Raw genomic sequence first — 12,496 nt, 5'->3', positions numbered from 1 at the left:
ACAGTACGCGCGCGCACGCTGCTTTCCCCATCTACGGAGCTCTCAAAAGTGGTAAAAACGCGCCTTCTTTTGTTGGCGCACGGATCCCATAGTAGGTGAGGCACAATGCCGTCTACAATTCAATCACTGTGTCCATATCAACTCTGCAATCTACAAGTAGGAGATTAAGTTAGCCGACAGGTGAATTTACAGACATGAGAAAAGCCCAGACGAATAATTTTTGTTCAGCCACACCACAGCAGGCCATGGGATGAAGCTTGACGAGCACACTTGCTGATCTAAGAATGAAAATGTCACCATGAGAGTTGAAAAAATGAAAAGCTCTGAAGTCTACACTGTACACTCAAAAGCAGTGTTGCATTCCAGTCCCTGCAAGTACCTGCAAATCCCTGCAAGTCCATCACAAGTCCGTCACAAGTCCGTCACAAGTCCCTGCAAGTCCATCACAACTCCTTCAGTCTCAAGTCAAGTCACTAGCTATTCAAATGAACTGTTAAAAAAGTATTCCTTTGTCATTGTTCATCCCCTTACTTGTGACTGACTTTATGAAAGGACTTGTGACTGGACTTTCGACTGGACTTGTGAAAGGACTTGTAAACTATTCGAATACAACACTGCTAAAACAACACCAATGACAGCATGGACCTCTACCAGCAGCTGTGTAGATCCAACGTGTAAGGTATACCAACCCTGTTCAATAATGTTAAACCTACGTTGGAGGGTTTTCAAAATGCTTGGCTTGGTCTCTGCCCTCATCTGGAAAAAGTGTTGATGAGGTTTTTTTCATCCCCGACACCAAATGGAATATATTTTTTTCTTTAACCAGTTCACGCCAGGATTATTTTGACAAGAACGAAACGAGGCAAGGATTATTTTCACTCGACCTCAAGCCAGGCGGGTTGAAGCCATGACCCTCAAGCAGCACACTCATATTTCCGGCCTCGCTCGCTGCAAGCGGGTCGCTGACAGACATTTCCAGGCCTCGCTCCCTGCGTGTTTATCCGTCATCTGTTCCGAATACCGCAAAACCTTTGCGGGTATGCACGTCATCCGGCGCGAACTGGTTAACACATTTGGTTTAATACTCATTTCGTAAATAATACTGACTACATGTCCCTCATTGCAGGACCAAAACTCCTGCCAGACATGGCGCCAAGATTTTGAAAAACCCCGTAAGTTATGGTTTAGAAAACTGAAGATCAGCCTTTCTACAAAGCAAAAATGATTAGCATTATGTGTTTATGAATGTTTGCCAAATCTGGCCCTGTGGTTAGATGTGGCATGGTAAGTACATGTATGGGTGTGATGAGTGACATTGCTGATTTGAAACCTGACACTGCATAGCTGGTGAACAGGATTGTCGTTTTGACTGTCTGTGACTGATCAAACAAAAGGAGAGTTAACTTGCTGTTAAACATGGAAACAAAACCAAATGGAGCTTCCACCCTCATGTGAAGCAGAGACGGCTGAGCTCCACAGTCCCGAGTCAATCAAAATCTATGGCGTAGGATTTTGGTAGATCTGGGCGGGTTTGAGTGATTTGCAATGGTTTTCAGCATGAAGTGCATCGCACAGCAATATATACTTTAAAGCTGAAAAGGTTCATCAATAAGCCAGTTCAGTATCTCGATGCAGTAGTCCAGGTCAAAGGTTATTCGGGATAGATCGCTGAAGCCAGGTTCATACTTCACGCGAAAGCAAGTGCGAAGCGAAATTCATGTCGTCAACAATGGTGGACGCGCTTCGAACGTATTGTTGAGGTCACGAATTTCGCTTCGCTTTCGTTTTCGCGTGAAGCATGAACAGGGCTTAACGCGATGCTTCGCGAACGCTCGTTCTGCTCGTAAAATTCGGGGACGAGGTCTTGCGCCCGTCTCCCTGCGCGTTCGTGCACCTTTGATGAGCGTTTTATTATCCCGAATGACCCGTAAGCCATATCACTGTGCGCATTCGCAGTTGAAATACCGAAATGGCTCATTGATATTCCCATGTAAGGCAATGATAGATGAGCTCCGAAGCCCTGAATCTAACAATCTAACAAATTCTGGCGTTGCATTTTGGCTGATCTGTGAGGATTTGAGTGATCTGAATGGTGCATAGCTAATGTGTCACACAGCAAGCCATGGTGGTAAAGTGACGGCAGGGCTACGTGTCTATGTATACCTTCGCCAGTGTCTTTCGAGCCTTGTGATTGGGCGCTGTTCCGTCGGCGTGGGGGAGGTTCCGGTCTGGGCTTGCCTGATTTGTTGACTACGCCGTAAGTAGGCTCTGCGGGAGTCAAGGGTGGTGGTGGATTGGGATTAGTGGGAGGGAGTGATTAGGGAAATCGGGATTAGGGGCAATCAGCTAAGTGGGATAAAAGAGTGCTTTGGATGGGATGGTAGGAAACGGAGGTTTGGGAAATCTGGATTGTATCATAAACAAGCTAGGCTGGATGAAATGATTTTGTGGATTAGATTAGAGGGAGGGGGAGCTTGAGAATTCTGGATTTATCATAAAGCTCGGCAGGTTTCAAGGATTTTGTGGATGAGGATTACCGGAGGGGAGGCTAAAACAAATATCTACAGAATGACAAATGAGCTCAGCAGGATTTAAGGATGCTGGTGAATGAGGATTTGTGGGGGATCTGTACACTGTACAATAACCGGCTCTGCTAGATTTAAGGGTGTTGTGGATTGGGATTAGCAATGGGGAGGATTTGGGAATTTAACCTTAAAAAGGCATGCGACTGGGAATTTAGGCCAAACAAAAAACAAAACAAAAATCCTAACCCCACACAAGACTTTGTACAGAATTTTTCAATTTGTAATGGCATTCATGAGAAAATACGAGGAAATCAGCGGATCCGAGGAAAAGTTGCATGCCTGCTAAAAAAAAAAAAAAGGTTCTGCAGAATTATGGGGGCTTTTGAATTAGGATTAACCCTAACCCACCTCACTCCTCCAAAATCCTCCTGGCGGTTTTGGAGGATTCTAGAGGATTGAGGATGAATGGTGATTGAATCAAATGAGGATTCTGGAGGATTGAGGATGAATGGTGATTGAAACACAAGAGGATTTTGGAGGATTGAGGATGAATGCATTTTGAGGCAGGACTGTCTGATGATTTTGAAGGATTTGGCGTTGGTTATCCTTCATTTAAACACGAGTGCAAAGTTTTGGGATGAGGAGGATTTTGGAGGATTGAGGATGAATGCATTTTGAGGCAGGACTGTCTGACAATTTTGAAAAATTTAGGCGGAGTTGCAAAATTTTGGAAAATTTTGGAGGATTTTGGAGGATTGAGGATGGTTGTAAGCAACAAGGGCCTAGGGGGTTAGGGTTAAGGGACTTAAGGAGGTTAAGGGAGAGGTTCAGAGCTTCTGGACTTTGCCATTATCAGGTTCTACGGACTTCAATGATGCTGTGGGTAATGATGAGCAAGGGGAATCTCTGCTTAATTGTGAGGCGTTCTGGCAACATGAGACGGTACTGGGCTTAGGTTGTAGTGCGAAAAAAATGAATGGGGTGTTTTTTTTTCTTCAGATTCATTGATATTTGTTATCTTTGATATGTCCACTACACACACTTTAAAGGAAAAGTATGTTCATTGTGGAATAAAAGTGCTTTTAAGGAAAAACAATTGGCATTTTCATTTTTCTCGTATACCAAACTCAAAAGTTTAAAGGCCTTTTTTCTCATTATTTTTACTTTATTGACTTGTCGATAAATGCAAACTTTAAACAGCCATAACTTGTCAACTGAATGTCCGACTGATGTGCAACAAACGGTCTTGTGAGGAGAATTTTGTTCTCTTTCCCAATACCTGCAAACACTCATTTCAACCTCTGCCCAGTTCTGTCTCATTTTGCCAGAACGCCTCACAATAAGGTTCCAAAACAAGTTCCTCAAATGGCTTTTTGAAAAGGTTTTGCAGAGGAGATGAGGGATGTTGATGATCAGGATTACCGGAAGGGTCACTACTTGGGCATATTAAGGAATGCTGAAGACTCTTCTAATACAATTTGGTGTTTGTCTGACATTCCCTACTATAAGTAAAGCTTGTTTATTACACAAAATTTTTTTGGTCGAAGAAGAAGAAAATGGAAGAAAAAAAACTAGTGGGATGTGATTCAAATATGGTGGCAGAAGTGGGATTGGATCCAAATATGAACAAAATGCAAGATTTGATCCAAAAATGATTGAGACAATGATTTCGGCCAAATATGGTCAAGACAATTATTTGGTCAAAAATGGTGTCAGATGTGTGATTTGAAACACTGTGGTGCAGAAAGTGGGATTTGATTCCAAAAATGTCTTTGATCATAGAACTGAGAAAGACACAAAGTGAGATCAAAGGACAGAAACATTTGAGAGAAGATGACGTTTTATGGAAGCACATGGAACGGCTGATGCTGCAATGGAGTGTTCTACCTTCGCCGGTGTCCTTCGCTCCTTGCAAGACGAGGTCTGCCGGCCGCTTTTTATTGATAACGCCGTAGACAGGCTCTGAAAAAAAGAATCAGTTTTAGTGAGCCAATTGGAAGAAAAAAAAAAACTAGAAGTACATTTTTATTTACATACATTAGGATATCTTGAGTAGGTGAGTACACATCTTGACAGAAAGAGGCGCTCGCAGAAAAATCATCCTGCTTGCTCCCTGAAGATTACAGCATACTGGAAACAGCACTAATTAATTTCTCTTTCCTTCACTGCTCCAAACCACCAAAAAAGGGCAACTTGCAAGAAAATAATGGCCTTCTTCCTTGAAGATGCTAGGCACTCTTTCTACATTGGAAAGCACAACTAAATTAGTTTTTATGTCCATCACCACTAAAAAAAAAAAGAACAGATTGAAAGAAACTTCCAGGTTCAGCCAGCACTTCTGTACAGGAACGCCTCCTCTGATTCGTTTCTGTTTCCTTCACCGCTGCAAACTCTAAAGGAGGAAAAGCTGGCAAGAAAGAGTCCAATCATGGCAATGAGCTGTTGACAGATAAAGATTAGCATGTAAAACTGCAGACACCGCTAATAAATCTTTAGACTTTGGTTATCTTTATACCATTTGGAGATTCAAGGCGAGAGTCAAGTCCTTGCTGATCTCGAAGGCCACCAGAAAAAAAATCCACGGTTTAAAGCCGCGCCACCAAAAAAGAAAACAGGTTGCATAAGCAGGCATGCAGCAGGGAAGTCACAAAAAAGAGGAAATTCAAATCTTTACAAGACTTTGTACAGTGTTTTTCTATTTTAAATGGCACAAATGGAAAGCAAAAAGAGGAAATCAGCTGATCCGAGGAAAATTTGCAAGCCTGATAAGAAACAGAGAGATAAGGTTGAAATATAAAGAGATTAAAAAGACTTAGAGCCGGCAATGGCAATGGCAAACAGCGTACATATGTGTAAAAATGTAGACATTTCAACCATTTTTAAAGGTAGGGTTGATCATTTGTGCGTTGTTTTCATTCAAAGCAACAAAAGTACTCAAAATCTAAAGACAGGTGCTTAACCCCTTAAGGATTGGGTGTAATGGGGACATTCCTCCACACATAGAGCAAGTGGCCCGCATGACTGCACAGCCTTTGTGTGGTAGCGGGACTGCACAAAAGCAGCAGCTGTGGAACTACCCACTAGCCCTGTGCCACGGCATACCACAGCTGGCAACTGCATTCCAATGAGGATTAGCGGCCGCGGCCATGACCGCTTCCTGTACGCATGGGGTTAACAACCAACCAAATGAAGGTTTGGATAGCTGCAAATGATCTACTCTACCTATAAATTTGGCAGTATCTACACGATGCTTTGTTATAAACGATAATAATCAAGAGCAAACAGAAATCTAGACATTTTGAAACAAAGAAATTCGCTCATAAAGCTTAGAGTCTGAGAATATTAAAAAAATTTTTTTCAAATACCTGTTTAAGAAAAACAAATTCTAATGTATTTTCTATTTAGGCAGATTCTTAATACCAGAACTGCTGCATCTTCTAAATCTTCAAGACCCAGTAGCGGCAAGATAACATAAGATAACTAAAGCTCATAGCCCAAAGGAAGTAAAGAAAGTGAGCTCAGCTTTTATTTAGAACAAGCAAGTTCCAGGAACAGAGGCGCTTAGCATCTTAAGCTTGTAGACCCACACCAGCCATACAATAGCCATATCAAAGCAAGCATTGGCTGGAGGTCTGTTTAAAAAAAAAACAATCCTAATGTATTTTCTATTTAGGCAGATTCTTAATACCAGAAATGCTGCATCTTCTAAATCTTCAAGACCCAGTAGCGGCAAGATAACATTTCTAAAGCTCATAGCCCGAAGGAAGTAAAGAAAGTGAGCTCATCAGCTATTTAGAACAAGCAAGTTCAAGGAACAGAGGCGCTTAGCATCTTAAGTTTGTAGACCCACACCAGCCATACAATAGCCATATCAAAGCAAGCATTGGCTGGAGGTCTGCTTTAAAAAAAAAACAATCCTAATGTATTTTCTATTTAGGCAGATTCTTAATACCAGAACTGCTGCATCTTCTAAATCTTCAAGACCCAGAAGCCGCAAGATAACATTTCTAAAGCTCATAGCCCAAAGGAAGAAAAGAAAGTGAGCTCAGCATTTATTTAGAACAAGCAAGTTCAAGGAACAGAGGCGCTTAGCATCTTAAGTTTGTAGACCCACACCAGCCATACAATAGCCATATCAAAGCAAGCATTGGCCGGAGGTCTGCTTTAAAAAAACAACAATCCTAATGTATTTTCTATTTAGGCAGATTCTTAATACCAGAACTGCTGCATCTTCTGAATCTTCAAGACCAAGAAGCCGCAAGATAGAAATTCTAAAGCTCATAGCCCAATGGAAGTAAAGAAAGTGAGCTCATCAGCTATTAAGAACAAGCAAGTTCAAGGAACAGAGGCGCTTAGCATCTTAAGTTTGTAGACCCACACCAGCCATACAATAGCCATATCAAAGCAAGCATTGGCTGGAGGTCTGCTTTAAAAAAACAACAATCCTAATGTATTTTCTATTTAGGCAGATTCTTAATACCAGAAATGCTGCATCTTCTAAATCTTCAAGAACCAGAAGCCGCAAAATAGAATTTCTAAAGCTCATAGCCCAATGGAAGAAAAGAAAGTGAGCTCAGCATTTATTTAGAACAAGCAAGTTCAAGGAACAGAGGTGCTTAGCATCTTAAGCTTGTAGACCCACACCAGCCATACAATAGCCATATCAAAGCAAGCATTGGCTGGAGGTCTGCTTTAAAAAAACAACAATCCTAATGTATTTTCTATTTAGGCAGATTCTTAATACCAGAACTGCTGCATCTTCTAAATCTTCAAGACCAAGAAGCCGCAAGATAGAATTTCTAAAGCTCATAGCCCAATGGAAGAAAAGAAAGTGAAATCAGCATTTATTTAGAACAAGCAAGTTCAAGGAACAGAGGCGCTTAGCATCTTAAGTTTGTAGACCCACACCAGCCATACAATAGCCATATCAAAGCAAGCATTGGCTGGAGGTCTGCTTTAAAAAAACAACAATCCTAATGTATTTTCTATTTAGGCAGATTCTTAATATCAGAACTGCTGCATCTTCTAAATCTTCAAGACCCAGAAGCGGCAAGATAACATTTTTAAAGCTCATAGCCCAAAGGAAGTAAAGAAAGTGAGCTCATCAGCTATTTAGAACAAGCAAGTTCAAGGAACAGAGGCGCTTAGCATCTTAAGCTTGTAGACCCACACCAGCCATACAATAGCCATATCAAAGCAAGCATTGGCTGGAGGTCTGCATTAAAAAAACAACAATCCTAATGTATTTTCTATTTAGGCAGATTCTTAATACCAGAAACGCTGCATCTTCTAAATCTTCAAGAACCAGAAGCCGCAAAATAGAATTTCTAAAGCTCATACATGTAGCCCAAAGCAAGTAAAGAAAGTGAGCTCATCAGCTATTTAGAACAAGCAAGTTCAAGGAACAGAGGCGCTTAGCATCTTAAGTTTGTCACACCAGCCACCCAATAGCCATCAAAGCAAGCTTTAACTGGAGGTTTTTGTAGACAACAGGGTTGTCAAGTGTGCAGAAGATTGGCAGAGGCAGCGAGTCAATGTCTCTACCTTTCCCAGGATCTTTCGGAGAGCCGGGCTGCTTGTCTGATCTAGGCTGGGTATAGGGCTTGGGCTTGGTATCCGGCTTCGGCTTTTTGACTTCACCATACACGGGATCTTGGGATAAATTCGGAGGAATGTCAAAAAGTGTTCTGACGCTTGGTGACGGCTGGTTTAAACTCAGCAGGAATGCATAACATGGGACACAAATTTATGACTTCTTGTCAAGTTTTGTGCACTTTGAATTTAAACAGGTTGGCCTCATTCAACTCAGGCATTTTTGGCTGCGATTGTTTCCTGACACCATGTTCTCTTCTTTTCGCATTTAGGATGTATGAACCAATCTTAATCCTTTAGCACTCGTATTCAATTGTATTATATTAGTTTTACTCCTCAACTAATTAATAAAACCATATTGTAGAGTGCTACGGTTTTGGGTGTTACGTGGAGTAACAGGCACGGCAGTTTGGGCCGTACAAAGGCTAAAGGTTTGGGACTAGCAAACAGGTCTCCCGTTAATTGCACCTACAGAGGATGTACCGTCCAATACATCCATATCAAAGCAAGCCTTATTAAACTGGAGGTTTATGTAGACAACAGGGTTGTCAGTTGTGCAGAAATTGGCAGACGCAGCGAATCAATGTCTCTACCTTTGCCAGGATCTTTCGGAGAGCTGGGCTGCTTGTCTGATCTAGGCAGGGTATCCGGCTTTGGCTTTTTGACCTCACCATACGCGGGATCTTGGGATAAATTCGGAGGAATATCAGACAGTGTTCTGACGCTTGGTGACGGTGCTTTGTACTCAGCAGGAACGTATATTGGACACAAATTTACGACTTCTCTTCAAGTTTTTTGCACTTTGAATTCACTTGGGTTAGCCTCATTAAACTCTGGCAGATTTGGCTGTGAATCTTACCAGACATCATTTCTCTTCTTCACATTTATGACGTATGAACCGGTCTTAACCCTTAAGCACTTGTATTCAATTGTATTACATTAGATTTACTCCTCCACGAATTAATAAAACCATATAGAGTGCTCCGGTTCTGGGCGTTATGAGGAGTAACAAGCAGGGCGATTTTAGGCAGTGCAAAGGCTAAAAGGCTAGGACTGGCAAACAGGTCATCCGTTAATTTTACCTACAGAGGATGTGCTGGATTAATAGCAAAATATATTAAAGTGAATTTATTTTCTTGCTCTCGATTGGGAGCGGACAGTATTTCATTCTGTTGTTCTCCAATGTCCTCCTATCAGAGTACATACCGTCATGAACTACTGGATACCAGCTGGTGAAAAACTACACTCAGAAAGGATGGGTTAAAGACATATGTCAAAGCCGAGAATCTGAGGAAAAAATAATATCAGTCGTTTACCTTCGTTCTTGTTGTTGGGGAATCTCCTAGGACTTGTTGCGAATCTCTCAGGTTGGTCGTAGACGACATCGTCACTTCGTTTGTCTGTTTTAGAAAAACGACAATCGGACAAGAATACCGTTTTCAATTATATCTGTTACACATCACAAGTTGCCTTTTCAGTGTTTAAGGGAATGTACATCATTGGCTTTTGCTGTAATTTTCAGAAATGAACTATTTGAGGGGTTAGTATAATAGATCAAATATTGTTTAACAGACATGTTTGAAGTTTTGTGTTCGAAAATGCTTGAAAAACCAAGAAAAACAAAAATGTTTAAGTAGTCTGGTTCCCTGACTCCCATAAAATGGATCAATTTATAGATGTCGGAAAATTGGAAGGTAAGGGAACCAGTCTAGCTGACCTGCACCCGTTCGTGAACATGTAACCAATAGCCAACAAAATTTGGACTGAAAAAAATTGCAAATTTGGAGCAGTAGTTGAAAAATAGTTAGGTTTTTCCAATGGTGGCCGGCCGACCACCGTTGGAAATGAATACAAAAATACCATTTTCTTGATAATGACTTGACACCAGGTGCCATAATGTTACAGGATGCTTTAGACTGTCATTTACCAACATCCTGTAAGGTATTTCGTAAAAACTTGGTCATTTTATTTTTCGATGTTTGCAAATGTTGTATTTTCCCTTTAATCACCTGACTTTAAGGCAAACACAATTATTGTTCATACTTTCAATGGATACACCCAAAATCTTGTGCACAATATTTTATCACCTATCTGTTGAGGTACTTTTCAGGAAAACAATGAAGATCTGCAAACATTTCTTTTTTGGTCATGGTTTGTGTCTTTTGACAAAAAAAACTTTTCTTCTTCACTGCTACACGTCATCCAGAATAATCATGAAGTGGTGCCAATCCTATCATTTTACCAGATTAAGCTCTTGTAAACAATTTGGTACCAAAACTAGACCGTTGTTAATATTTTTCCAAATGAACCGAGTGCCGTTGTATCTTGACTGTGAAGTTATGTGTGCACAAAATGTAGACAGACATGTACATGCACTTTCACCTGTGTAGAGTACATACATTTCTATGTGTGCACTGGGATTAAAATTGAAAGTTTGTACATGTAACTTTTTTAAAGGTTAGAGTTGTAAGAATTAAATGAAAACTATTAAAGTAGAAGGGGGAAGTTAGTTTTAACATGTCATTCATTGGCCACTAAGAAATGCAACCTTAATGCCAAACCTAAAATCCATGCTACGTGTAGGTATTAAATTGAAAAAAAAGGGGGTAAGGATACAAAACACAACTAGTGGTGTGTACCTTGATTCCGTAACAATTTTTGCTGATTTTTAATGTCACTCGGTCTTACAAGGTGATCATACACTCTGGATGGAGGAGGAGGTGCCACCGTTGATGGGACTTCCCCGGCGGATAGCGCCCTCGCTCGACCAGACACTACAGTTTGTGCTGGAAGTGTGCGTGTCGTGGTGGTAGTGAATGAGGAGTTACAGCATGCATTGCGTGGGGGATGGGCGCGGTCCATGAACCAGTGGGGCAAGTCAGATTTGTTCCAAAAATGGTGGCAGAAGTGGGATGTGATTCAAATGTGGTGGCAGAAGTGGGATTGAATCCAAACATGGACGAAATGCAAGATTTGATCCAAAAATGATTGAGACGATTTGGGCCAAATATAGTCAAGACATTTATTTGGTCAAAAATGGCGTCAGATGTGTGAGATTTGATTCCATAAATGGTGGCAGAAGTGGGATTTGATCCGAACGATGTGGCAAATTGGAAATTGACCCCAATGTGGTGCAGAAGTGGGATTTGATTTTTTTTAAAAAGAGAAGAGGTGCGAATGAGCCGTGACAGTGGAACACATTTTTATACCAATCCAAGTATGTCCAAAGCATTAGAAAAGACACACCATCGTTATGCAATGAAACATTTAAATTATATTGTACGATTATTAATATTCAGATTAAAGATATACATTTTAAATATCATATCGAGTGTGGGCAAAATTTTAAGATACAAAATTTAAAAAAAAGATCAATTAGGTGCCAGTATTAGATGCATACAGTGTACCGAGAATATTTTGAAAAGCATCCAAAATAAAAGTCAATTCGGAAGTGTAGATGATATTGACATAATGTGAATCAAAAACAGAAAGAAAATGAAGGGATAAAAGGACATACGAACAAAAGTAGTTCAATGACATTGCAAACAGAGACAGGTACACCATGATTTGTTACATAAAGTTATGGCGAAAGCATGGATGTGTGTGGTTAGTGTATTAATAGTAATCATGGTAAGTAGAGGTAGGAGACAAACAGGAAGAGTGCAAGATGGAAAAAAACCAGAGGTGCAGGGGTAGTAACGGGAGAAGAGGAAAGAAACAAGGTTAACAAATTAAAATCAAGTAGGTTAAGGGACTTGAAATAGGCTTGGGCAGCCACATATAGGAACTGAATAGAATCGATCTTGAATTTGGTATCAAAGTTTGGTGAGGATTCGACTCCTTATAGTAGCAAATACAAGTCCCCTGAGATTCCATTCCTGACATTTAAAGACAAATTTCTTGTGGCAAATGATCACCTTTTAGAGAGGGATTTAATACATTCTTACAATGACTGTTTTAGCAATGTTCTGTGTTAACAAAGCCGTGAAGTTTTTGACATCATCTGTTGATGTACGAATGACAAATGTGAGGGGTTCTAACAAAATGAGACAGAACTGGGCTGAGGTCGAAATTAGGCTTTGCAGGTATTAGGAAAGAGAATAAAATTCTCCTTACAATACTGTTTGTTGCACTTCGATCGGACGTTCCATTGACAATTTATGGCTGTTTAAAGTTCGTATTTATCGGCATGTCAAAAAGGAAATAACTGAGAAAAAGGCCTTTAAAGTTTTGAGTTCGGTAGGCGTGAAAATGAAAGATGCCAATTGTTTTTCCTTAAAACACTTTAATTCCACGTCTTTTTTTATACTGTATCTTTGAAATATGTGTAGTAGACATTTCAAAGAGTACAAATATCAATAAATCTAAAAATCTGTGCC

The 12,496-nt window shown here is 40.5% G+C and overlaps 1 protein-coding gene across 23 annotated transcripts in view; it reads right to left on the bottom strand.

Moving 5' to 3' along the window:
- LOC119725671 (rho GTPase-activating protein 5-like) overlaps positions 1-12,496 on the bottom strand; it is a 71,011-nt gene that overhangs the window by 21,026 nt on the left and 37,489 nt on the right. For 10 of the 23 annotated variants that reach the window (XM_038197171.1, XM_038197170.1, XM_038197182.1 and 7 more), the window contains exons 17-22: positions 10,757-10,903; positions 9,434-9,517; positions 8,711-8,800; positions 8,070-8,177; positions 4,413-4,487; positions 2,164-2,268 (exon numbers count right to left, since the gene is read on the bottom strand). In XM_038197171.1, the coding sequence (XP_038053099.1) occupies positions 2,164-2,268; positions 4,413-4,487; positions 8,070-8,177; positions 8,711-8,800; positions 9,434-9,517; positions 10,757-10,903 (609 nt within the window). The remainder of the gene's footprint in view (positions 1-2,163; positions 2,269-4,412; positions 4,488-8,069; positions 8,178-8,710; positions 8,801-9,433; positions 9,518-10,756; positions 10,904-12,496) is intronic. The other 13 variants (XM_038197188.1, XM_038197191.1, XM_038197192.1 and 10 more) reach the window with 9 other exon arrangements.

The sequence above is a fragment of the Patiria miniata genome, unplaced genomic scaffold (genome assembly GCF_015706575.1).
Source record: "Patiria miniata isolate m_02_andy unplaced genomic scaffold, ASM1570657v1 HiC_scaffold_19, whole genome shotgun sequence".
NCBI classification, from domain to species: Eukaryota; Metazoa; Echinodermata; class Asteroidea; order Valvatida; family Asterinidae; genus Patiria; species Patiria miniata.
Note: the sequence above shows the minus strand (reverse complement) of the source record. Positions and strands in the feature narration are given on the sequence as shown.